At 45.3% G+C, this 25,369-nt stretch overlaps 1 protein-coding gene across 2 annotated transcripts in view; it reads right to left on the reverse strand.

Moving 5' to 3' along the window:
* Rrbp1 (ribosome binding protein 1) overlaps window positions 1-24,219 on the reverse strand; it is a 63,232-nt gene extending 39,013 nt beyond the window's left edge. The window contains exons 1-3 of one of the 2 annotated variants that reach the window (XM_021155728.2): window positions 23,954-24,219; window positions 2,520-4,668; window positions 279-585 (exon numbers count right to left, since the gene is read on the reverse strand). In XM_021155728.2, coding sequence (XP_021011387.1) covers window positions 578-585; window positions 2,520-4,647 — 2,136 coding nt within the window. In that variant the 5' untranslated portion in view covers window positions 4,648-4,668; window positions 23,954-24,219 and the 3' untranslated portion in view covers window positions 279-577. Of the gene's footprint in view, window positions 1-278; window positions 586-2,519; window positions 4,669-23,953 lie in introns of those variants that run through there. The other variant, XM_021155725.2, reaches the window with a different exon arrangement.
* Window positions 24,220-25,369: the final 1,150 nt, after the last annotated feature.

Below are 25,369 nucleotides of genomic sequence, written 5' to 3' on the forward strand. Positions count from 1 at the left end.
TTCCATCACCTGTCCTGGACTTATACTGCTTGAAAACCATGGTCCCTTCTCCGTGGCTGGAGCTCTAACCTGTCTCTAAGACCATACTACCTCACAGACAATGCTAGGCTTCAATGAGGCACCTTAGCTCCATCAGTGGACGCTACATTTCAACAGAGTTACCAATGGGAATCAATCCTTTACAGAAGCCTGATGTAATGATCCATCCAGTTTGCCAAACACAAGGAAAGGAATCCCAACCCCCTGCCCTGCACGACTCTTTCTGGATTGTTTCAGCATTTGGACATTATCATTATTGCTTTATTCTTTTGGGAATAAGGGATACAGCATTTAATAAAATATATCAAGACCCAATTTTATGCCCCTACAGTAATTTCAAAAGGCCATTAAATAAGAATTTTAATGAGAAATTATCTACTGCAACATCTCATTAGGATTTGTGTCCCATGTGGCCTTGCACCAAGGAGAATGATATCGAAGGCCTTCATACAGGTGTTTCCAACGTCAGGGGCGCTGCCACAGCCACAAGAGCCAATGCCTTCTTCAGGGTTGCTTCCAACTTTTGAAGAATAAAATATCAGCACACTGCATAAAAAAAAAAGTCAAAGAACAACTGGACTCGAGCTGTGGGACAGCCAGCACTTTGCCTCCACAGGGGCCCATCCAGATCCAACCAACCTGGGATCAAAAACATTAAAAAAAAAAACAAAAACAAAAAAACACCAAAAACAATTGTGTCTCTACCAAGCATATGCAGATCTATTCTTTGAAATCATTCCTTAAACAATACAACATAACAACTACGTGCACAGCATCTGCATTGTATTAGGTAATTTAAAGTATATGGGGCAGGTTACAAATGTAGCCCATTGGGACAAAACTTCCCTAACCACCTAAGAGGCTGGGTTTGATCCCCAGCACTACAGGGGTGAGTAACAAACACTTTTTTTTTTTTAATTTAAGGAAAATGAAGTATAAGGGACTTTGGAAGTTACTTATACGCAAATAGGATGTCATTTACGAGGCATCAACATTTGCAGATTTTGGAATTCACAGGGAGGGGGAGACATGAAATATGAAGAAAGTCTATTTTTAAAAGTTGTTTTTGTTATGTCATCCCTATTTAATGCCTTTGTCTTCTTAAGTTATCACACTGTTTCAAGAATTTGGTAGCCTACATTTCTAAACTTAGAGTCAACGCTGTCCTATGTCTCTGTGGAGTCTTAACGTCCTTCACCACTGACATTGGTGGCTATGCTGTGCCTGGGTAAGCAAATGTAGGGCCCTAAGATCAGGTCCACTAAGCATCTGTGTACTACAGTTCAGTTTCCTTGGGAGAGACCTGGGAGGATACCTCAAAATCCCGTTAGAGTATGCCAAAGTGCTTTTCACCAGTCACACAAATTCAATTACTTTTTAACCCCCAACTGGAGCTGTATAGTTACCACCCACTAAAAACACCAAAGCAAATCAGCGATCTGTATTATCTATCTAGTTTCTGTCTATATAATATAGAGTCTACATTAAGTTCTATAGTACTTTGTTAAATGACTAAGGAAGAAGGGATGGGGCAATATGAAAGAAACTATTTCTTAAAAACACTAAAAGAATAAAGCTGATTTTAGGTAAAGTATGAACACAGAACAGACTGACAAGACATAGCCAGACGTTCAAGAAAATTTGCCAAGACTACCTACCCTGCCTAGATTGTTCCTCACACCTCCCTGTGCAGTCCCTCACTGGAGACATGGTGAGTGTTCTGCACCTTGTCTCAGGATCATTCATATGGCTTTCCCTGAAGAATGAGATGTAGCTTGAATGTGACTGATCAAAATGACTTATGCCTCTGCTACAACTCTGAGAAGCCCTCTCTGCCCTGAGACACAGACTCTTTAGCCTGTGTCCCCAAATGAACTCACACATGCCCATAGCCCAGAGCCAACCCAGTTAAGGCACAGCACGAGGCAGAGCTTCTCAGTAGACAGAATCTAAATCAACCAACCTTAGCCAATCATAGAGACAGGAAGCAAAGACAGAGAACTGCTGTTGTAAGACAACAGAATCTCCAATGCTTGTTATATAGCCTTACTATAGTAGCAGTTGACCGACACAGATGGCACCATGTTATGTAACTACATCCTACAAACATCCTCCAAAATGAAGCATTCCCACCGGCAGAGGATGGAAGCTCATAACACTCAGGAAGCCCAGGATTCACAGGGCCCTCCCTCCTCAAGGCTGTATAACCAATACAATCACTGGGGCATGCTTCTTGGTGGTGGTACATCTATCTGCCTTAGACTCGTGCATACTCCTATGAGTAAGCCCTCACCCCGCTCCTGTATAAAATCCCAAAAGCTCAATAGTTCAAGATAGACTTGGTGGAGTTATTTCTCTATCTATCATCAATACCCTATCTGGGGTGAAAAGACAATGTCAAACAGCAGAACACTAAGGAAATCCATCAGTCACAGTCAACAGCTTTCCCTCAAGCTCACAGAGCAGACAGGGGCACTCACCAGGCTCTCCTTTTTTCTTGGAACCAGACTTCTTCTTTGCAGGTGCTTCTTGCTTTGGTGCCTCCTGGCTCTGGACCATGCTTGCCTTTTGACCCTGGGCAGGAGCTATCTCTGACTTTTTACCCTGATTGGCAGCTGCATCCACTTTCTTGGCCTGGCTGGGGGATCTGTCTGTCTTTTTGCCTTGGTTTGGGGCTCCCTCTGCCTTTTTACCTTGATTAGGGGACCCTTCTGACTTTTTCACCTGGTTTGAGACACCCTCTGGCTTTGTGCCCTGATTAGCAACTGTATCTGTCTTTCTGTTCTGGTTGGAAGCCCCCTCCCCCTTCTTGCCTTGGTTGGTATTTCCATCCCCCTTTTTGCCCTGATTCTGGGTCCCTTCCCCTTTCTTGCCCTGACTTTGAACCCCCTCTGCCTTTTTGCCCTGGTTTTGAGGCCCCTCCCCTTTCTTGCCCTGATTTTGGGCCCCTTCTACCTTTTTACCCTGGTTCTGGGCTGCCTCCATCTTCTTGCCCTGGTTTGGGGTTCCTTCTGCTTTTCTGCCCTGGTTTTGCATACCCTCTACTTTTATACTCTGGTTGGAAGACCCTTCCCCTTTCTTGCTCTGGTTCTGGGCCCCCTCTCCTTTCTTGCTCTGGTTCTGGGCCCCCTCTCCCTTCTTGCCTTGGTTCTGGGCCCCCTCTCCCTTCTTGCCTTGGTTTTGGGCCCCCTCTCCCTTCTTGCCTTGGTTTTGGGCCCCCTCTCCTTTCTTGCCTTGGTTCTGGGCCCCCTCCCCTTTCTTGCCTTGGTTTGAGGTTCCCTCTGGCTTCTTGCCTTGATTCTGGGCTCCTTCTATTTTTTTGTCCTGTTTTTGAGCTGCTTCTCCCTTCTTGCCTTGGTTCTGGGGTCCTTCCCCCTTCTTGGTTTGGTTCTGGCCTCCCTCGCCCTTCTTGGCCTGGTTTTGGTTTGCTTCCCCCTTTTTGCCCTGATTTTGGGCTCCTTCTACCCCCTTCTTGGCCTGGTTCTGGACCCCCTCCCCCTTCTTAGCTTGGTTCTGGGCTCCCTCCCCCTTCTTGGCCTGGTTCTGAGCCCCCTCTCCCTTCTTGGCCTGGTTTTGGCCCCCTTCCCCCTTCTTGGCCTGGTTCTGAGCCCCCTCTCCTTTCTTGCCCTGGTTCTGGGCCCCCTCCCCCTTCTTGCCTTGGTTCTGGGCCCCCTCTCCCTTCTTAGCTTGGTTCTGAGCCCCCTCCCCCTTCTTGGCCTGGTTCTGGGCTCCCTCCCCCTTCTTGCCTTGGTTCTGGGCCCCCTCTCCCTTCTTGCCTTGGTTCTGGGCCCCCTCCCCCTTCTTGGCCTGGTTCTGGCCTCCTTCCCCCTTCTTGGCCTGGTTCTGGGCTCCCTCCCCCTTCTTGCCTTGGTTCTGGGCCCCCTCTCCCTTCTTGGCCTGATTCTGGGCCCCCTCTCCCTTCTTAGCTTGGTTCTGGGCCCCCTCTCCCTTCTTGCCTTGGTTCAGGGCTCCCTCCCCCTTCTTGCCTTGGTTCTGGGCTCCCTGTCCCTTCTTGCCCTGACTGCTGGTGGCAGGAGAACTGGCCTTAGAGCCCACTGGAGGCACAGCCACCATAGGCACCTCCTTGGGTGTGGCTTCCAAGATGGCAGACTTTGAAGCAAGAACCTGGATGGAATTCACAATAGAACTGACTGCTGGCTCCACCTTTGCCACTTTTTTCTCCTTCTTCTTTCTGTCCTTAGGGGAGGAAGCCAGCTTTTCCTGAGGCATGGCTGGTACTGTGGCTATAGGGGTATGGCCCATAGAAGAATGGACTGAAGTTGGAGCCACAGCCACAGCGGGTACACGCACTGGTTCCTTGAGGATGATGGTCACGTTGGGATCCAGGTCATGTTCAGGTATCTTCCCATTAGGTTTCTCTTCCTTTTTCTTGGTCTTTCCTTTCTTCTCCACGGTCTTCTCCTTCTTCTTCTTTTCTCCTTTCTGGTGGTGAGTTTTCGCCATCTCCTTGCGCTGGTTGGCAAGGGCTTCTTCATACGACGTCTCCTTCATGGAGAAGGTTGACACCAGGAAGATGCCGATGGCAGAAACAACCATAAACCCGCCAAAGACCACAACCCCCAAGGTCTGAGTGTCGTAGATATCCATCTTGGCTGGCTTGCTTTCCACCTGCCAAAACATACAAGTCGATTACTGCTGGAGAAATTGAGGAACTAGACAATTTCCATCCCGTATCACCAAACTCAAGGTTTCTCACTGTCTTCAGACTAAATTCAGAGAAGGATCAAAGCCATGTTTGCTCCTCTTTCTTACCCTCTCTTCAGAAATGGGTAATTTTTACCTACAGTATCAATATTCTTTTAGTGCTGGAGATACAAACAGATGGATGGAAAAGTACAGGGGAACAACTCAAGTTTCTAATGTTCTGTAGTCTCCAAAGCCCATGGCCATGGCCCAAGTTCAAGGTGCCCCCTTGAACCTGCCCCATTTAAAGCACTCATGAGCACAAGTGCTGTCTGGAAGTGAAACAACAGGGAGTAGTGGCAACGTGACAAAGATAGCAAAGCTAAGCACGGCTGCGTATGCCACACAGACACCACACGTAACTTGTGTGCCACAGACACCACACGTAGCTGAGTGAGAGCACTGTTCATTTTTCATGTTGGGCTGAAATCTTTACTTTTTATATTTTTCTTCGATATAAAACTGGCTGGTTTTAGTTAAATGAACCAACAAAAAATCCCAGTCAACACAATACTGCTTTCCCAGCAGGCCCCTGGCACATCACCCTCTGCTTTGTGACCAGAGCCTTAAACAAAGCTCCTAGGATCAAAGCCCCTTGCCTTGGGGCTGCGATCCTGAGGTCATCAAGAACGCGGTGCAGGATAACACCCTTTCTGCAGCAATGCCTCCTCCCTCACAGCCTACAATTCTCAGGCTAGGAAACACAAAGTCTTGGGAAGCCCATCAGATTCCAGGTTTGGAATGTCACAGAAGAAGGGGTAGTGCCACTAGACTCTTTGTCAGACGACGTGCACCAAGCTGAGAGGATGAAGCCTTCCATTCTTGATGCCCATGACCAAAGTGCAAAGAAAGGATCAGAGGGAACTGGGCCCACCCTTCCTGGCTGACAGCCCAGACTTAGTTCCACTTCACCAAGCTTTTAAGTCATATCAATGCCATCATCCGTTCTGTCCCCAGAGCTGGAGAGGAGAAATAGTCTTGCCAGGATCAGCAAAGACTGACCAAGAAGAACTCCAGTGTTAAAGAGAATGGTTGGGATGGAGGGATAATTGGGAAAAGGTAAAAAAGGCAAGGACACTGTGTCCAGGCTCTCTAGACATTGTGGTCACTTGGTCAATGCAATTTATGTTCCTCTTTAACAGGGGAAAAGGAAGGAAGTTGGACTTCAGACAGACATTAGGACCTTTTAAAGAAGGGCACTGTTTAAATACCTCAGTATCATAGTCTAAGACACTTACTCTCCTCATGGTGCAAACACTTTTGAGTTATCCTGTCAAGACTCTTAGGGAGGATTGAAATGCTCATGACAAGGGTTTGCTAACACATTCTCCACAGTGATTACTGTGGCTGCTGTGACTTTTACTCTTCCATAGACCGTCACCTGGATCTGTGTAGGACCAAGGTCCAGTACTCCATCCCTATCATCACTTCAGCAAACAACACCTGAGGCCAGGCTACACACACACACACACACACACACACTCGAAGCCTTCAAATGGATTCTGACTTCTAGCTATAAACCACTAGTGACATCTGATCCAAAATCAAGGTGAGCACCCCGACTTGTGACAGTCAAGGAAGGTTGTTAAAGTAAGACTTTCCAGGAACTCACTCCTAGTAGGATGGGTATTATAGTGCACATCTTTAATCCTAGCATCTAGAAGGCAGAGACAGGCGGATTTCTAAGTTTGAGGCCAGCCTGGTCTACAGAGTGAGTTCCAGGACAGCCAGGGGCTACACAGAGAAACCCTGTCTCGAAAAAACAAAAACAAAAACCAAACCAAACCAACCAAACAAAAACTTGCATCTGTCCAATCCTGACTCTGTTTTGTGTGCAGGAGGGCAGAGACAAAGTATGTGATACAGCTGATCACCCCTTCCAGGGGTAGAGAACCCCCAACTAAAACTCCTACAAGGCCTTACAGGGCCACTCAGAACTCTGCCAACAGAGATATGCTCAGATGCCCAAAATACAGTATAACCAGATGTCCTATTCAGATGACAAAGTCTCCAGAACATGACCTTTTCCTGAGGTAGACCCTACATTAGGCCACAGCTCCATAAATACCAAGTGGTTTCCTGACAACTATGCACTCAAGGGTGGCCTCTCGTAGAGCTGCAGTTGGCACCAGTCACCAGCCCCTGACACAGTGAAGGGCCATCAACAAAGCAAGGCCTGTTCTCAGCTGAGGACTACGGAGCTCTGTGCAGTCTCTCATGCCTTCCAACTGCTCAGCTCAGACCGAACAGCCAACGTTGGAACATCAACCTTTAATCTGACTCCACATAGGCAAACATGACACACAAATACATTCTCCATGGGGAGCTCAGAAATAAGGTAAGCAAACCCAGGTGAATATTTCTCCCCTGCAGCACACACAGAGCAGGTTTATAACGGCATAAATGTGTCTTCCCAACTTTTGCAGAACGAGCAACTTTAAAAAGAAATTACATCCCTACCATTAATTCCTGGGTTAGAATTTTTTTAAAGAAAGCTTTCATGGGAAAATGAAAAGGCCTAGTCTTTCGTAACACACAGAAACATTTACAGCTAAGGCAGTATCTCTGCAAGCAGCAAATAAATGGAAAAACAAAATCACCTTCTGCTTTCAAAGTGAGTTTACCTTCATGGTGGACTTCATTGTAAGCTGGAATCCTCTACCTTCCCCAACCCCACCTCATGAGTTTCAGATATAAACACATCCTGGGAGAGTCTTGAACCCCAGTCTAGTATTGCCTACAAGAGTCTCGAGTTCATGCTTGCAGCTTGCTAACTGTACTGAGACCAGAGTGCATCTATTCAATGGCTCTCCCTTGGGCCGTGCTTACGTGGACTGATTCAGACCAGATGTTTGCTCACCCATACCATACATACAACTTCACCACAGAAATCTCTATTCTGTCATTTTTAGAAACTTCTGTGAAATGGGTACTTTTATGCACCTGCTATTGCTAAGACACTTAAAGTGAAAGACTAACTCATAAAGGCCCAGAGAAAGAAGTAAATAGGAAGCTATCCAAGACAAAGGACCACTCCTAGGCTTGACTGAATGGAACTTGTTACTATTTTTAATCCCAGAAGAATGCTGCTTCTTCTGGTTTTAGGATTTAGGGAACAACAGGAAATGGGGGCTCTCAATTCTTCAGATGTAGACTATGGACTGTATCTTCTAACTCAAATGTAAATGATAAAGCCAATATCATCTTCCTGCCTTGATGAGCTCCTTCATGCACACAGTACACATAAAGTCACACAGGCATACAGACATACACACAAAAATAATAAATGCTCATTGTTTGAAAGTACCTTAACATGATAAACTTAAGTACATGATGTATAAAGGAATCATGAAATTAGTGTTTGGACTTGGGTTCACCCCTAAAATATCCCAAAAGCAAAACCAAAACTCCACATCTGAAATACTTCTAGTCTAAGCATTTCAGGTGTTAATAGCTCAGATATACAGACGTGTGAGAAGAAAAATAGAAGTACTTCCCCACCCACCAGTCAGGTGTGTCAATACTAACATTTTCCAGCTGACTTTGCGTGCATTCGTCTCTTCCAAAAAGGCCAATGTTCTTAAAAAGAACACTTATTACTTGTGTTCGTACTTATATTTTATCTATGTATCTATACATATATGCATACATATATATGTATAGATAGATATACATACATACATACAAACAAAATAAATTGTTTTACATATGTAACTACTATGTAAATAAAGGGTATTTTACAGGGTGACATCTGGCAATGTTTAACACATCTCTATTTTGAAACTCATACAGATACAAGGACTGGCTCATTCCTCTTAACTCCTATGACATTCAGACAGCCATACTCTTTACATGCTTTTGTTTTAAAGTCTATGCTACTCACAAAGAACTGGAGTGACATGTTCACCAGAATAAAGGTCCTCTCTCATAATCCTGACTCATGCCATTCGAAGTAAGTTCCTAGAAGTGACCACTGAGACAGAGTCACAGTCCACAATTCCTTCCTTCCACAAACTTTAGTATGAGAGCTGGACACGGAGCTCAGAGGTAGCACACTCACCTGCCCAAGAGCCCTGGATGAGCTGCTCACTGGTGCTTCTTTTGGTAGATGACAGGCAGTGGTCATCATTGGCTTTATTGCCAGCATCACACCCTATCTGGTTTCCTCCTTCCTTGTGTGACACAGAAGGGTGCTCTCATGGATTCTAGACTGTGCTTCACCTGTGTATTTACTTAAGCCCTGTATTAATTAATGTCAAGTTTTAGCCTATACCCCACCTTTCAGAATCTCCACTGAGCTTTAATTTGAACCATGCAGAATGTACATAAACACGGGAGGACTGACACTGTAACCACAGGGACTCCCATCAATGAGCAACTCTAATACAACATTACACTGGTGTCAACGTTTTATTTCAAGCTTTTAGAAATTTTTATGATTTTTCTTCATGAAAGCCTTCCATGTTTTTGTGATGTCAAAATTACTGCTTTTTGTAATATCCTAGTGAAAATGCACATTTTTTGAATTATTCTCTCAGCTACATACAACCAGTAAATCCATGATGTTTATATATGTATCATTCACCCAGCTTTTATTATGCTAAACTCTTGTCAAATTGCAGCTTATAGATTTGCTTTCATTTTCTTGGTAGAAAACTATCTGTGCAGGGGGAAAGTCCTATTTCTTGCTCTCTGTGCTGCATTACCTTAGTTCTGAGCAGAACTGATAGCAGGAGCCTCTTTAGCAGGTTCCTGCATCCCCACTCCTCAGGTCTTACTACCACATATTTGGTAAAAACCCTTTCCTCCAGTTAAGAGGTGTATGTACTATCTTCTCAGTTACCTTTTTAAAAATGAGCACTGAATTTGGGCAACTGTTTTTCACATCATCTGACATTTTTCTCCTTTAATGTGAAATACATTGAATTATAATGTAGTAGCTCCCTTTTATCTGCTAGAACTAAGTTTCAAGAGTCCAAGGGAATCCTGATATATAGCACTGAATCCTATATATACATCATATATACTATGTTTCCTTGTATATACATATACCTATGATAAAGTTTAACTTATAAACTAGGCACAGTAAAAGGCAAAAACAACAATAAGATAAAGTAATTATAATAGTATAATACCACTGACAGCATTGAGGGCCATAATTAAATGATTGGCCATATAATTCTACCATAGTGTATCTGATAACCCAGACTCAGGGCAAGTAGTGCATATACCTCATAACATGACAATTCACATCCTGTGATAGCGCTTGATGCTATGAGAATGACAGAAAACGTGAGAGTAACTCATTACTTCTAGAATTTTCCATTTAATAATTTTAGACCATGTTTAACTATGGGTATCTGAAACAGAAACATTTGACAGAAATTCTTTTTAAATAACATCTCTAGATTTGATCTTCAAAGTAAGAGAAATCAGGTCACTCTCGCTGTGGTCACCTGGGTAGCAGGCAGGCCACTAGGTTCTCCTAGAATGGGCTTAGATCAGCCTCCCTTCACTCCTGTGCACTGGGGCGGTTTGTGTAAAACTGTGCTTGTTCTCCATTGGTTTAGAAGACTACAGGATGAGAGCAACTGTCAAGATGAGTGTCAGTGCTCTCGACAAACTAGAAAACTGCCTGACCGCTCTTGGAGGGTACAACCCTGCAGAAGATCACCTGTCCATCAGCTGCCCACCCCCCACTCAATAACATCCCTAAGTCAGGTCAGGTTGGGTTCAGTCACTCCCCTCACTATCCTGCGATCTCTTTGCTCCCTATAAAGTGCAATGCCCATTAACATTAACTGGTATTTTCAAAGAAGCATTAGAGCCTGGCATCTAAAAGTTTAAATGTAACGAGTTTTTTTAAAACAGAGAAAATGTAGCAACTAAAAGTAGGATTTTTGAAATAATTTATTTCACATGTTAAAAATAACTTCCTACTTTAAAGAAACAATGCCATTCATTTTAAAGAGTTGAGCCACTAAAAATAGAAATATATTCTAATATAAGCCTTGCTTAATCATCACCCATTTTGGATTCAATTTCTATGCCTGAGGGGAATTTAAAAAAAAAAAACTAACAAGCTTTTGTGTTTCCCTTTTAAAAAGTATTTGAAAAAGTAGGTATGTGAATAGACCTAAATCCTCTGGGAGTTTACAAGAAGCCTCCAGCTCCCACTTAATTAAGGAAGACAACAGGCCAACATGGCAAAATCAAGGATCCTCAAAATAGACAACTGGTCCACCCAGCTTTCTTACTGTAGTACACATTTATCCCCAGATCATAGAGACCAGACGGCACTCCACTAGCCAATATCAGACCTCAGTAGACAGAGCTGTGGCAGGACTACTAAATACTCTATCAGGGTTTGTTGGCCAGCACTCATATCAATATGTCCAAAGAGAAAAACACAGGTATCCTGATGGAGAAAAAGTGTTTTTCATGCTGCTGGAGATTTGTTTCTTTTTCTTCAGTTTTATACTCCTGCAAATGGTCACTAAGGTCCCGGGTCTGTCTGTTGCTGGCATGCAAATGTGTGAATGATCTTGTAGTGGTTACTGTTTTCCTGAGCAATTCTAATTCTAGTGACCCAGCTTTAGATCTTTTTTAAGTTTTCTGTATCTGTAATCATATAAAACGAGTTTGTTCCTTTTTTCCTAACCTTGACATGCTCTGCTCTTTTCCCCTGAGTTTCTGAGGAGTATGACCTCCACTGCAACAGCAAAGAGCAGGACAGCAGTCTTTCCTCATATCAAAGGGACAACTGTAGGTGCTTCAGGGAGTGCTGCTTACTGACTGTTTGCAGAAATCCTTTCCAGGTTAGAGAAGCTGCTTTTTGCCCGTGGTGAGTCCTATCATATATTTTCTTGGTATCTGTTAAGATGAGTACACTAGTCTACTCTCGTAACCTGTCAGAATGGGAGATGGACATACACTTATTTCTCAACACTAAAGTAAGTTGGCAGTCCTAGGATGCACATCACTTTGTCCTTCTATGCACTGCTGGGTGTGGCTTTGACTCTTAGGAAGGTTCCTACAGAACAAGGTTAGCTGACATCAGAGTGAACAGCTCTAAAACCAAACCTGCTGCCTCTCTCCTAAGTATGAGAAAAAATAGAATGTTAACTCTTTACATGCGTGGTAGGGCAAACCAGTAGAAGCATTTGGCCTGGTATTTTCATTATGAGTCTTATTTGTGGATCCATTTCCTTCTGACTACAGCAATATTCAATTTTCTCTCGCCTATGTTTAGTACTGGTAAGTTGGATTTTCTAAAAATATATCAGTGTTGTCACAACTTGCAAAATTTTGGTCATTTTAACCTGTAAAAACAAGCTGCATATGATGAGTAATGTATCTTCCTTCTCCCCTTCCCCTATGTTTAAGACTACATAGCCTAGACTGGCCTCAAGACCTTTTCAACCTTAGCCTTCCAAATGTTCGGGACACAGCTGTGTATCATTGCACCTGTTTGTTTTAGAAAAGCACCAACGGTATTAATTTAAATAAACAAAGAAACAAATAAATAAAATAGTGTGCTCTTCATAAATACCACTTGTCCTTTCAACGTTTGCATCCATAGGGAAGACCCATTCTATGTACTCTGTGTTGCTTGTTTGTCCCTTGCTCATGGTTTTGCTTGACATCTGCCAATGCCCATCATCTCTTCTATGGAGGCCTGTGGCCCTGCTGTGGCCCTGCCTGTGGCCCTGCTGCATGTTTGTTTTCTGTTTCCTCTGTTCTTCCTTCTACTACATCAAGACAGACTCAGGCTTATTCTGACTTTTATCAGGTTAAAAAAATTGCTTTTTATCCTAGTTAGCATAAACAGCACCAAGATAGATGCATTGCTCAATAATTTTCTTCTTCCCTCTTTGAATGTATTTAAAGTTATTAATCTGTCAGAAAATATTTCAGTTATATACTACAAATTTAATACATAGCATTTTCTTTATTGCTGTCAAAACATTTTATATTTCCCTACTTTATGACCTACAAACATTAGGAGTATTTTCAATTTTCCAAATACACGGTGATTTTCTACTTATCTTTTTATTCCTATTTCTGAATTAACTGGAGTGACTGTAAGGCCCTGGACACAGACATCTGAACACTATAAAGTGTGTTATGCAACTGTGGATTTATTTTTATATAGTCACATACAGACTGCCTTCTTCACTAGTTGATCCAAAGTTGATTTGTTATAGGATCACTGAAATTTCTCTACTGTGGTTATAAATTAGACCATTTCCTAAGTATTTCTGACCATTTTCACTTTAAACATTGAGATTATGTTAATTCAAAAGTTAACACAGGGCCAGTGAAAGGCTTCAGCAGGTAAAGGCGCTCACTGTGCAAGCCTGGCAAGCTGTTTGATCCCTGGAGCCCACAGCGGAGGGAGAGAACTCATACCTTCACGTTGTCCTCTCACCATGGACACACACAGTAATAACTGATTTAGAAGTAAAAATGCGGCTGGAGAGTGCTACAGTGCACTCATACAAATAAAAATAAATAAATCTTTAAAAAAGAAGTTAAAATGCCTAAGTTGTTGCACTGACCCCTCTGGAATACTTTTAACACCTGATCTCAGCCAAAAAGCTGCTCAGAACACCACTACAACATCAGTTTTCTTTCTGTTCTTTTAAGACTGGGCAGGGGAGGGGATGGTCTTCTCTATGTAGCTCAGACTATCCCAGGCACGCACACAGCACTAACACATGCACGCAGGCTTTCTTTTAGTGGTGTTTCTGTAGCGACTGCATCTGTGACAGTACAATAGCTGCATTTTTAACATTCAGCACAAACTATCTTTCTGCTTTCACTGAAGTATTTGGGTAATTGACATTTAATATGAATGTTAATACACTTGAGTTTCAATCTGCATTTTATCTAACATTAGTTTCCCATCTGTCCTGGGCTACTTTTTGTCTTTGTCTTTGTTGATTAATTCTGAATGTTTTGTTTCTCCTTCTAGTATTATAAAAGTAACCCATTCTTTTAATTTTTTAGTGGCAACCTTTGAAAAAAGTCAACATTAAGGGGTCATAAAAGTTAAACTTTTTTTCCTGTCCCACTAATTCCTTCCCTCTGCCTTTACAGTCTTTCTGCACTTGATCTCAGTTTTTCAGACTCACTAACATCACTTGCTAAAGACCATCTACTTACTAACCCCTACTTCCCTCACGCCTTTCCTCTCTGCCTCGCTTTCCTCCCAGAGTTTCCTAATAATCTGGGAACAGTCTTGATTCTGCCTTAAAACGCTCTCCTCACCGACTGCTGAGTTTTTCCTCTAGTCACACTATGAACTACCTCCATGTAGACTTGTTTTTACTCTGTTTGGGTTGTTTGGGGATTTCTGATGGGTATCTCATCTCTAAGATTATCAGCTACCCTGGTTGTTCCACTCCCCCCCCCCACCCAGAACTGTAATCTGACACACCACCCAGTCTGCTCCCCTTGCTTCTCCACTGCTCCTGTAAGCCACCTGTCTGTCGGGGGCTCTCTAGTGAAGTCTAGGAATTTTCTTCTGCTCCACCTTCCAATACCGTTTGGATCTAATCAGCTACTGGATCCACCTGTCATATATTTATTATAATTTATTAAACTTTTTATACCTATAAGTTGTATTTGGCCCCTTTTCAAATGTGCTGGCTCATTCTAGAGTTACTACTACTTGTAGATATTTTAAACCTTGCCTATTACTTTCAGCACAGTAAGTGCTACCTCATGTACTCATACATAGGGCTGTTACTGCTGGCTGTTGGGCTGGTGAAATGGTTCAGTGGGTAAGAGCACCGACTGCTCTTCCAAAGGTACTGAGTTCAAATCCCAGCAACCACATGGTGGCTCACAACCACCCGTCCTCTTCTGGTGCGTTTGAAGACAGCTACAGTGAACTTATACTAATAAATAAATCTTTGGCCGGAGCAAGTGGGGTTGGCCAGAGCAAGCAGACATCCTAAGTTCAATTCCCAACAATCACATGAAGGCTCACAACCATCTGTACAACTAAAGTGTGTACTCATATACATAAAATAAATAAATCTTTTTAAAAAAATGTTGCATGTTTCTCTTACAATCATGCCTTGGGGTTCTGGAAGTCTAGGAAATAAGTGTGATCCTTTAAATACTAAAGGACAGGCCTAGAAGCACTGTCCAGTCACCTCTAAAGGACAGACTCTTAAATGGGCTTGAACTTCTCAGCATGTCATAAGACCTGAATGAGAGACTTGTGATTTCCACTTTCAGGCTGTGTCCCCCCATCCTAGCAGCAATAGGGTATAAAAAAAAAGTTCTCTTGTTTTGTTTTGTTTTGTTTCTTTTCTGCCATGTGGAGGACAGAACCCATGGCCTCCTCAATTTGTTAAGCAGGAACCAACCATTCAGTTACACCCTGGACAGAGAAATGTTTAATGCCAATCTGTTTTCTCCCTAAAGGTTCCATAGGCCTTGGTGGTTGAAACTGTTAGGATCATTTCCTATTATTCTGCCCACACTGATCTCTGCCCTTTGTCCCTAGTTATACTACTGTTTGTCAAGTTTGCTAAAAGCTCCACAGGGCAGGTTCTGGCCTCCTGGATAACCTACTTACGAGCTTCTTAGGAATCTTCTGGGCCAACCTCTGCTTTTCAGGAGGCATTTTAAAATCTTTTATGCAGAACTTGTCCAAGTCAGAAGACTGGCCTCAACAACCTCTATCACCAGAAACCTGGTGCCCATTCCATGATATCTGCCACAGCTGCCACTCACAGCTAAACGAGATCATAGTTCACTGGGTTTTATATTTAAAAGAAAGATTATTGCCACATGACTAAAAGGTCAGCTAGGCCAGGGAAACAAAACAGAGCTGGACACACGAGTCCCTCTTTATCTATGGCTTTACTTTAGGAGGCTTCAATAACCGCTGGCCAGCCAGTTGACTCACTACCATGGAGGTATGGGATGACCTCACTTCCTTACCAGAAATGTGGGTTCAGTGTAGTATGATTTCTGTAGGACACTCAGATAACTTTATTACTGTATATTGTTACAACTTTATCATTAAATTTTTCTTGTTTATTGCTCACAGTATATCTAATTTGTGCATTTGATTTAATAAGTATCTAAAGGAAAAACAAAGTGCATATAGGGTTCAGCATTATCTGCAACTTTAGGCATCTAAGGGGATCTAGGGAAGTACCCCTCATGGACAGGGGATATTGTACTCCACTGTAGACTGGGGGTGAGGCCATAGGAAATCCTGTAGGGATGCCTCCCTATCACAAACTCCTGGAGTTAGACCAGCACTCTAACCAGGAAGTGTCCATTCTTTCATTTTTTGTAAAATCCCAGGTAGGAGGGCATGGTTAAGAAGGCCTGCTCAGCCCTCCACCCCCCTTCACTGCCCAGTAGAAGGGCTCCATTGGGAAGGCCTGCTCAGCAACCCCTTCCCTGCCCAGGTAGGAGCTGCTTTTCCACTTGGCTTTCTGGTGAAGAGCTTCAGCAGCACCGCCCTCTCTCCAGAGCTTTTTGCAAAAGTCCACTTTGATCAACACATTTTACTGGCCCACAGTTCTACCTCCAACGACAGAGAACTTCTAACTATCAATGGTGATTCAAACTTCACTTTAGTCCTTTTTAAAAAGTCAGCCATTTTATAATACACCCTGAGCTCTCAAATATTGCACTAAGAGTATAGATTACTACAAGCACTTTGAAAGAAAAGCCTGGCACTTTTCTCTAAAGCTGAACATATGCCTCTTTATGGCCCACAATTCCAGATTTAGATATCAGACCCAGTAGAAATATGTGTGCATGCTAACCAAAAGTCAGGGTGAGACCAATTATGCCAGGGTTATTTATCCACACCAGCTCCTCCTGGAAGCTGGCCAGATGCTGTGATGCAGCCAGACACGGGATGAAACGAGAACAAATGAATGGACCAGAGCTATCTCAACCACATGGATGAATCTTACATACACACCAAGGGAAAGACAAATGAGCATATGTCACGTGATCCACTTCCATTATGTTCAAACACTGGCAAAGAGACTCTGATGTATAAACAGGAAAACAGGTATCCTTGAAGAAAAGCTATAAAGGAACACAGGAACACAAAGAGAACTAGTTAAACAAGGTGTGCAGTTTAAATAAGTGTACTTCACTGTGGCTCAAGTACATACACATTTATTTCAGTAAAGAATTAAAAATGTGCATGCCTTGCATCCTGAAAGAGGGACACCTTCAGAAACTAAAGAATCTGCCATGGAGGGCTGTTGCTACCACTACTTTCCAGTTTTAGCAAGCATATAGGACACTGGTGTCTCTAGAGAGAAATTAATGGAAGCTCAGTCAAGAAGGTGTCCCCTTCCTGGAGTGCCTAGGGCTTTTCATTAGCCTTGCCTACTGCTCTGTTCTCTTCACTGTCTTTAAAAATTCAAACAGTACAAAAGGTGGCCCAGGCCCACCCAACTCACCAGGGAAGCAACTTGTAATGGTGAGGAGAGGCTGGGCTTCAAAGGCACAGCTAAAGTGGACCTTAGAGAAGTTCCTCCACAGGTCACTAGTAAGACTTTTCATTAAAGGTTTTAATAATTCATTTATCCTTCCTCTCCTTCCTTTTCTCAATCACTGTGATTACTATGAAGTGACTTTTCTAAATACAGTACAAACATTAACTACAGGAAATAACATAGCCAACAGAAATAAAGCTACATCTAATTCCTATTCAAGAGCAGTCTTCATGGAAAACAAAGTTAGATTCTATACAGCTGAACTGTTTTTTTAAGCACTGAATCAGAAGTTCCAGAAACCATGGGTATGGACAAGGATCTTTTACCCTTCTATATAAAATGAGTCATTCAGATGTTCCCACCACAAAAGACAGGACTTCAGGACGCACTTGCCATTTCTTTGTCAACAGTAGGAAGAGAAAAGACGGAGAGGGTCTGGAATCTGACCTTACCAACCAGACCGCCCTGCCTCAGCCTCAGCCATTTCCTCCACCTCAGCTAAGTTCCTCAGGAGACACTGCCATGAGGGGAGGCAAGAATGCAGTCTCATCAACTCCTCTCACTCCTTAGCCTGACAAAAAGTCTGACTGAGAGAAGGGAAAACACCATGCTAGCTACAAGACAGCAGTTCTCCCTGCTACTGTTACAGCACACTTCTATTCTACAAGCACAAAATCCAAAGCTTTTTAGAAAAAGCCACCATATTATTCAAACTAAAAATAATGTTTTGTTTCCTAGACAGATTAGTTAGTTCCTCTGCAGGCCTGACCCAGGCCCCGCTGTATCCTGGGAAGTGTAGGTGATCCTTGTTAATACTCCTCCTGGGACCAGAGCAACAGTGAAGACACATGATCAGTCCAAGGCTATGAAACTTCTGCAGACTGAAGCCCAGGTCAGAGCCAGCATTCAAGCCCACAGCCCTGTCCCAGGCATCATTTACACCTCTGGCCTCTGAGGGCAGCAAAGGGCTGAAGAAACCTGACAGCCACTCAACGTTCTTGTCAATTTCTCAACTGCAGGCAGACTGGAGGTAATCCAAAACTCACTCCCATTTGGCTCTGGGATGGTTTTGTATTTATATTTGATACTCCAAGAATCCAGACTACTTTGAGCTAAAAGATTATAGACTTGCATGGGAGAAGCCTCTCCATTAGCCCAGCAAGAATGGACTGCTACTAGGTGCCATAACTGTTCTAGACCCTGGGATACCTGGGAAAATGAATCAGATAATGTTCCTGTATTGACAGAGTTTGTGCTCCAGTGGAGACAATAATAGGCAGGTCAAATACAGGACACATAACAAGTGGTAGGAATGAGGAGAGAGCTCTGCACAGGTTGGACAGGATGGAAGGGTCTCTGTCAACTTTAAACAAGATGATCAACAGCTCTGAAGCAGGGCAGGAAGCAACTGCACGTCTATCTGGGAAAAGCTCCCCAGGTAAAAGCAACGCCTCCTAAAGCCCTGCTGCAAACACAAGTCTGGCACCTACAGAGGCGGCCAGTATGGCAGCAGAGAAGGGAAGGGAGAAGTGGAGCATAACGATAATGGGGCCCAGCAGGTGACTGGCAAGGCAGACCAAGGACTGGACGCAGAGGAACAGTCTAGAAGACAGGGGTGATGTCAGAACTGCGAGACCATCTCAAAGACTGATGTTAAACAGGCTCAAGGTGACAGTGACAGAGGGATAGAGTAGAACTAGCAGAGAGTGTGAGAAGGGCCAAGTTCTCCCTTCGATAGCTAAGCTGATGGGATTTGCAAGGAGAAAGCAATGAGTACAGATAAACTAGGGCCCACTGTCTGAAAGATGCTTCCACGTTACAAGAAAGGGACACTGAAGCCCGAGGAGGAAAGGTCATACTCCTTGTTCCTAGGATCTGAACCCCAACCCAGGGCTGCTCCCTACTAGAGCTCCACAGATCGTCAGGACTGCCAGGCACACAACATGCACCAGGGTAGATCTGTTGCTGCTAAAGGACCACAGACTTACAAACACCATGAAGAAATCAGACCAAATCCTCGATATTCTTGTAAAAGCCTTAAAAACCTAAATTTTAATGAAAAAAAAAAATCCTCCATTTTTGAAAGGTTGGTTTTGTTAGTAATAATGCTTTGGAGTCTATACATAAACTAACATAGGCCTTGTCTGCTCAAAGCCTGTCTAAGCTTAGGGTACAGAATTAAAGGTGTGGGTTCAAGAAGGTCATTTAGTTCAACTTATGCCTGTTACCACTGTAAAGAACTACAGACTTCCAGCACAATCTCAGTGGGCTTCTCTCTGACCAGCAAGACATTAACTAGTTGCCCATGGAGGTTTCCTTTAAACTTAGGCTTTACGTCACTCTACTGAGCACTGACATATGATTACAACAAAGATTTCAAAAACCCTTCCCAAGTTCCAGTGAGCTTTCAAAGCCGTATGGAGTATAACAGAATCTACAAGTGGTCACTGTCAAGAAATACCCTGCAACAGGCAGAGAGGAAAACTCCACTACACTGGGCTGTGAAAGTGCTGGGGACCAGACATGTATTCCATCCTTGCCAAATAACCTCGAGACATATAATTTATATAGCATCCTTTATAAAGCTACTGTTCCTTTCAAAGAGGAGAGAGACATGTACTACCAACACTTAAAGGAAAAACAAAGCGAGTGACTTTAAACTTGGGTGTGTGCTTGCCTGTGTCAGGAGACTCATTCAGAATCTGTCTGCCTCGAAAACAATCTCCCAGGAAGTCCCCGAGTTAATATTCCGTAATGCTAAGCAGCCTCCATCGCCTAGGCTTTCTCACTTAGAATTAAATATTTACTTTCCTCACAAGCTGCATACTTTCCATCTAATGCCTACTCATTTTTTCTGTGTTTGGTACATTCGGCCATCTTCATGCTGTTAGTTTTAGGTAAAGGTACCTGTCCTGCCCTACCCCCTTTTGCACATATCCACAGTTGAGACTGGGATTTTTGTTTATAGATTTTTATGTATGAGGGCCTGCACATATTTATGTGCATCATGTACATATCTAGAGATCAGAAGAAGAAGTCAGGTACACTGGAGCTGGAGACACAAGCAGCTATGATTCACCATTAGGTGCTAGGAACCCAATCCCAGTCCTCAGCAGGAAGGACTCAGAATGGTCAACAAAATGCTCGTAACTGCTGAGCCAACTCTCCAAGCCCTCAAGACTAACGTGTTCTATAAGTGACGAGTTACTCGGCTAAGTGCTTTAAACGAAACTTCTAAAATGGACATTTCACCTAGTTCAACATTATAATGTTTTCATGTCATCAGGAGGAACAGGGACTTGAACCTTTGGAGATCAGGAGCCACCCCAGCCTGGTGCTGCCTGGTCAAGCTTGCCAAGATGATGCAAATGAGCTAACTCCGCATCCAACTACTCAGCATTTGTAACTTGGCTAAGAAACAGAATGGTCAACTGTTACTGCACTTTAATTTACATAGCTGTATGTGGCTACAGCTGTACACAGTATGGATGATGCTACTGTGGACAACTTCACACAAATTCAGGTGCCACCAATGTATTTGTATGTATGGAGTTTGAAAGCCCAGAACAAAGACTTTTCAGAAAGGAATAAAATGCCAAGTACCTTCTTCCTGCACTGCCAAATTGCTACTGACTACACCTTGCCACTAAAACTCATTTTGATCTTCTAGCTCTGTGTCCTCCCTTGGGTAATTATTGTCCCAGCAGGATAGGCTTATGTGGCCCCACGGCCTGTTCAGAAAGCTGTACAGATGTCAACTAGCAGTTGGCAACAGGAACAGATTCCCAAACTTTCTTATCTGCTGGGCTTCCAGGTTCTCGTGTACTGAATGGGTGACATCCATACCTACCCTAAATATATGGGTGTAAAATATATGCTGTGTCTAAAACCACAGCAGTGTGGTATCTGATTCTAAATTGCAAGTCTTTTAAAATTAAGTTGGATTCAGATTCTTTTATACCATGAGATGGTAGTGTCTCTAATCCGTATGAACTATGGAAACCTGGGACTTCAAACCCCTAAGAGCTTCCTCTGGGAGCCAGACAGTCCATGTTTATACTGCTCATTGGAGAACTCAGAGGCCTTCCCCATTGTAGGCTTGGAATTTATACAGGGATAACAAAATGGGTGTTTTCCTTCTAGAAGCAAGATTTGAACAAGGAAAATCATAAGGGCTGTGGCTCTACCCCTTTGTCAGAAGTCTATTAGTTACAGCTTCTGGGGATAAAAGAACGAGTAAGAATCTGGGCTCCTATGCTTTTAAAAGGTATCCCTGCTACACAATAATCCAATATTCCAATTAAATCATTTGCATGCAACTGTTTAAACTGAGTTTGGTGCTATATAATTATTGTAGCATGTAGAGTTAAGGCTCATTTCAGCAAAGAGCATAATTGCTCGAATGTGACTCGATTCAGGATTTATTTAAAACTCCCCATCAAGCCGGGTGTTTAGGTGTACACCTGTAATCCTAGTACTTGGGAGGTAGAGGCAAGACAGCCAGGTGTTCAAGGTCAGCCTAGACGACCCAATGGCAGGCAGGACTACCTAAGACTCTGTCCTAAAACACTGCAGAAAGGAAAAAAGGGGGGGAGGATGGGAGGAGGGGAAGGAGAAAGAGAGAATGAAGAAAATGTTTCCCATCAACAAAAAATATCCATACATTATAATACCACTCTAACTACTGAGAACAGGTAAACAGAGCTCAAGTCCGAAATATGGAAATGGAAAGTTCTGTTGTAGTTTATGCCACAGCTTCACACAAACCTCCAGCTCTCCTCTTCTGGCCCTCAGCCCCCCAAGCTTGGGATTCTGTAGGCCTCAACTAGACCAGAAGCCAGGCAATCCAGGCTTGCCCCAGCATCTGTGCTGACCTCTTAGTAGCTCTCCTCCTGTACTTAAACAGAAGGGAAGTGGCATCTCCAGGCCCTCAGAACAGGAAGCTGCTTCTAAAGAGAAACAAGTTGGCAGACCATAGTGGGCTGACCTTACAAAGTTCATTAACACATTTCTATGACAACCCCCAGCAAATACCAGAAATTTCTCTAGGTTTAGGAAGTTAAGATAAACAATGACAGGGAAAAAAATGTAAGGAAGTGGTGTGGATGGTGAGAGAATACTTAACGTGAAGGGCTGTGTCCAATGTGCAATTCTTCAGCCTACAATGTGAGCCTTTACTCAAAATTCAACCCAGGACCCCAACCCCCACCATTAGGCTTTGAGCAAATGAACTGCTAGCTTAGCAAACAGAGATGTGGGAAGCTCTTAGGGATCCATCCAAGTTTCATTTCCTTAGTGTTTCCCAGTCCTGACCTCTGACCTGAGGACTGATTGCCAAATTGCCCTCGGTTTTGCACAAGATCTCACACTTCCTGCTCAGTTCCCCTGACCTCAGTGGTGAGTGGGTGGTACTATCTTCAGGCAAGAGATAAAGAAACCCCAGGTTCAGAGGTTAGGAGACATGACCCTCCGGTCCGGTGTTCATGGGGCTGGAATCCAGGTGTGTGACTTCTGCAGTGGTTCGCAGTGCAAGCCAGGCTCCACCTTGTTCCCTTGTCTCTCACGTCCCTAAACACACATCCCACAAGAACAGTCAATACCAGTTGGCTACTCCCTACACGTGCTGGGTCTCCACTGCTGTCTCTCAGAGACAAGCAGAACCCTGTTTTATCAGATGGGGAAATGGGAAACCTCTGAGAGAAAACATTTGGTTAGCAACTGTCCACGAAGCGTGACACCTACGGGAAAGAGTCCCTGAAGCATCCTGCACACCCTGCAGTAAGCCCGGGTCAACTGGCCTCCCTTCCCCGGGCACTGCCGGGGAGCCTGGCGGGCCAGGACAGACGGCGGGCCCAGTGCCAGGGCGCTTGGCCCGCCGGGCCGGAGGTGCGGACTTCCGCCCAGGCCTAGCACCACCGGTCCACTAATCGTGGGCGCGGGAAAGAGACGCCAGGCAGGACCCCGGGTGGCCCCAACCCTGGCCAGGTCCCGCACCCTCGTGCCGGTTCCGCGAGGACCCGCCGGGAAACGGTGCTGCGGCCCTTCCGCCAGGGGGAGCAGGGAGCCTCATCCCGTACTCCGGGAAGTTGCCACGGCCAGTCCCGGACGGCACCCGCGGCGAGCCCTGTGGCCCCCGCCCGCCCCGTCGGGGCTGCCGACGTGTCCTGTGGCCACAGCCCGCAGCCCGGGGCTCTGGGCCCCCGCGTCACCAATCCAGTCTCAGCCCTCGTCCCAGGCCGTCCCACCGCCTTCCGCCCCCCCAACCCCCTCTGGGCCGGACTCCGGCCCGGCAACGTCATCCGGTGGCTTCCCGAAACTTAACCCCTTCCTCCGCCAGCTGTGCGCCGCCCCGCCCCGCCGCCAACTTTCTTAGCCCAACTTCGGAGCGCGCGGGCCGGCCCGACGGCCGGGCCGAGAGGGAGGGGTCGCCACGTCGCGCCGCGGGGCCGCCGCAGCTCCTGGCCGGCCGGCCGGGGGATCCACCCCGAGGGGCGCGCTCGGCCGACGCCCCTGCACGGGCTCGGCCTGGCACACGCAGCTCCGTCCCACTCGAGGGGCCGCGGCTACCGCCAGGGCGGGCGTGCGGGCCGGCGCCGCCGGGGGAGGGGCCGCCGAGGAGACGTGTCACTCGCGGCGCGACCGGCCCGGCGCCCCGACGGCCCAGCCCGCGCGCCTCCACCGCCGCCGCCGCTGCAGGGCCCGGCCAAGTTTCTTACCTGCAGCGGGAGACGAGAGAGGGAGAGCGAGAGGGCAAGAGCAGCCGCCGCCGCCGCGGAACCGCGAGAGGGGAATCGGCCGAGCTTCCACCGAGAAGCCGCCCCTGAGCAGCTGCACACACTGCGACCCTGGCGCCGTCCGCCCCGTCCGCCGTCCGCTCCGGCCGCTCGCTAGCTGCGTGCGCGTGTGTGGAGTCGTGGCACTTTCTGCCTCGGAGCTGGCGAACGGCCCCCTCCGCCGGGATCGCCGCCTCCTGCCTTCCCCACCCGGACCAGCCATTCATCGAGCTGCCTCTTCCCATTGGTTCACTAGCCGCCACTCTGCCGGCCTCTGGCCAATCAGATCGCGGACGGCCGCGCCGCGGTGGCGACCATTGGCCAAAAAGGAGGGTCTACGTCTCAGCCAATGAGAGAGAGGAGGAGCTGCGGGGAGCCGCGGGGGGCGGGGCCGAAGAGAGGCGGAGCCGCGCAGCGCAACTCTCAGCTCTGCGCGGGGGCGGGTCTCTAACTCCCCGCCCACCTAGGGAGGTCCTCTGCCGGTCCCGCCCACTCCAGGCCACGACTCTCCACGCCACCGCTTATTCCAATTCGGCTCCGCCTAGGCCGATTGACTGCGGTTCGAATCCCCTTGGCAGCAGGCTGCTCTTTTCCTCCACACTGCTGGGCTGAGGTGGCGGTGAATGTCACCCTCAGGAGGATTGCACAAACCGTGAACAGCTGGGAAAAAGCCTTATTTAAATCCAAATAACGTCACACAAAGCACCAGCCTCTGGGTCTAAAGATGAGTTCTGCAAGGGTCAGAGCAGGGAGGGTGGGGGCCTTATCTATTGGTAAAGGCACTGCATTCCATATTTTATTGAATACGTGGAAGAATTGAGGTGGAAGACCTGGAAAGAACAAAAGAAATAGAGGTGGAAATTTTGATAAGAAAAGCCACTCCCTAAACAGAATAATATACTGTCCTTGTACAAATCACACAGCAGAGTTACATCCACCCTGTGACACTTGATTTCAGATGTTGGGACCATGAGGTTTTGGCCCAAGAAAATATGATAGCAACCCAGAAAATTGATCTAGTGATACTCCAAATATTAGCCAGCTACCCCTTTATAAAAACAAAAAAACAACAACCAACGCCTATTTAGAAGAGGGATGCATATGCCACCATGCACCAACTCTCTGCTTGGTTCTCTCCTTCCATGGTTGTTTCTAGGGATCAAAACTCAGTCAGATTGCATAGAAAGTACTTAAAAGTAATTTCCCTGTGCCATCTCATCAACCCAAAAGCCTCTCTTCAAAACCAAGTTCAATTGAAATAATTTAACTTTAGGTGCTTTTCTTCTTCTTCTTCTTTTTTTGAGTCAAGGTCTCACTATGTGGCTGTCCCACAACTTGCTTTGTATAACAGGCTGGCCT

The sequence above is a fragment of the Mus caroli genome, chromosome 2 (assembly GCF_900094665.2).
Source record: "Mus caroli chromosome 2, CAROLI_EIJ_v1.1, whole genome shotgun sequence".
In the NCBI taxonomy this organism is placed as follows: domain Eukaryota; kingdom Metazoa; phylum Chordata; class Mammalia; order Rodentia; family Muridae; genus Mus; species Mus caroli.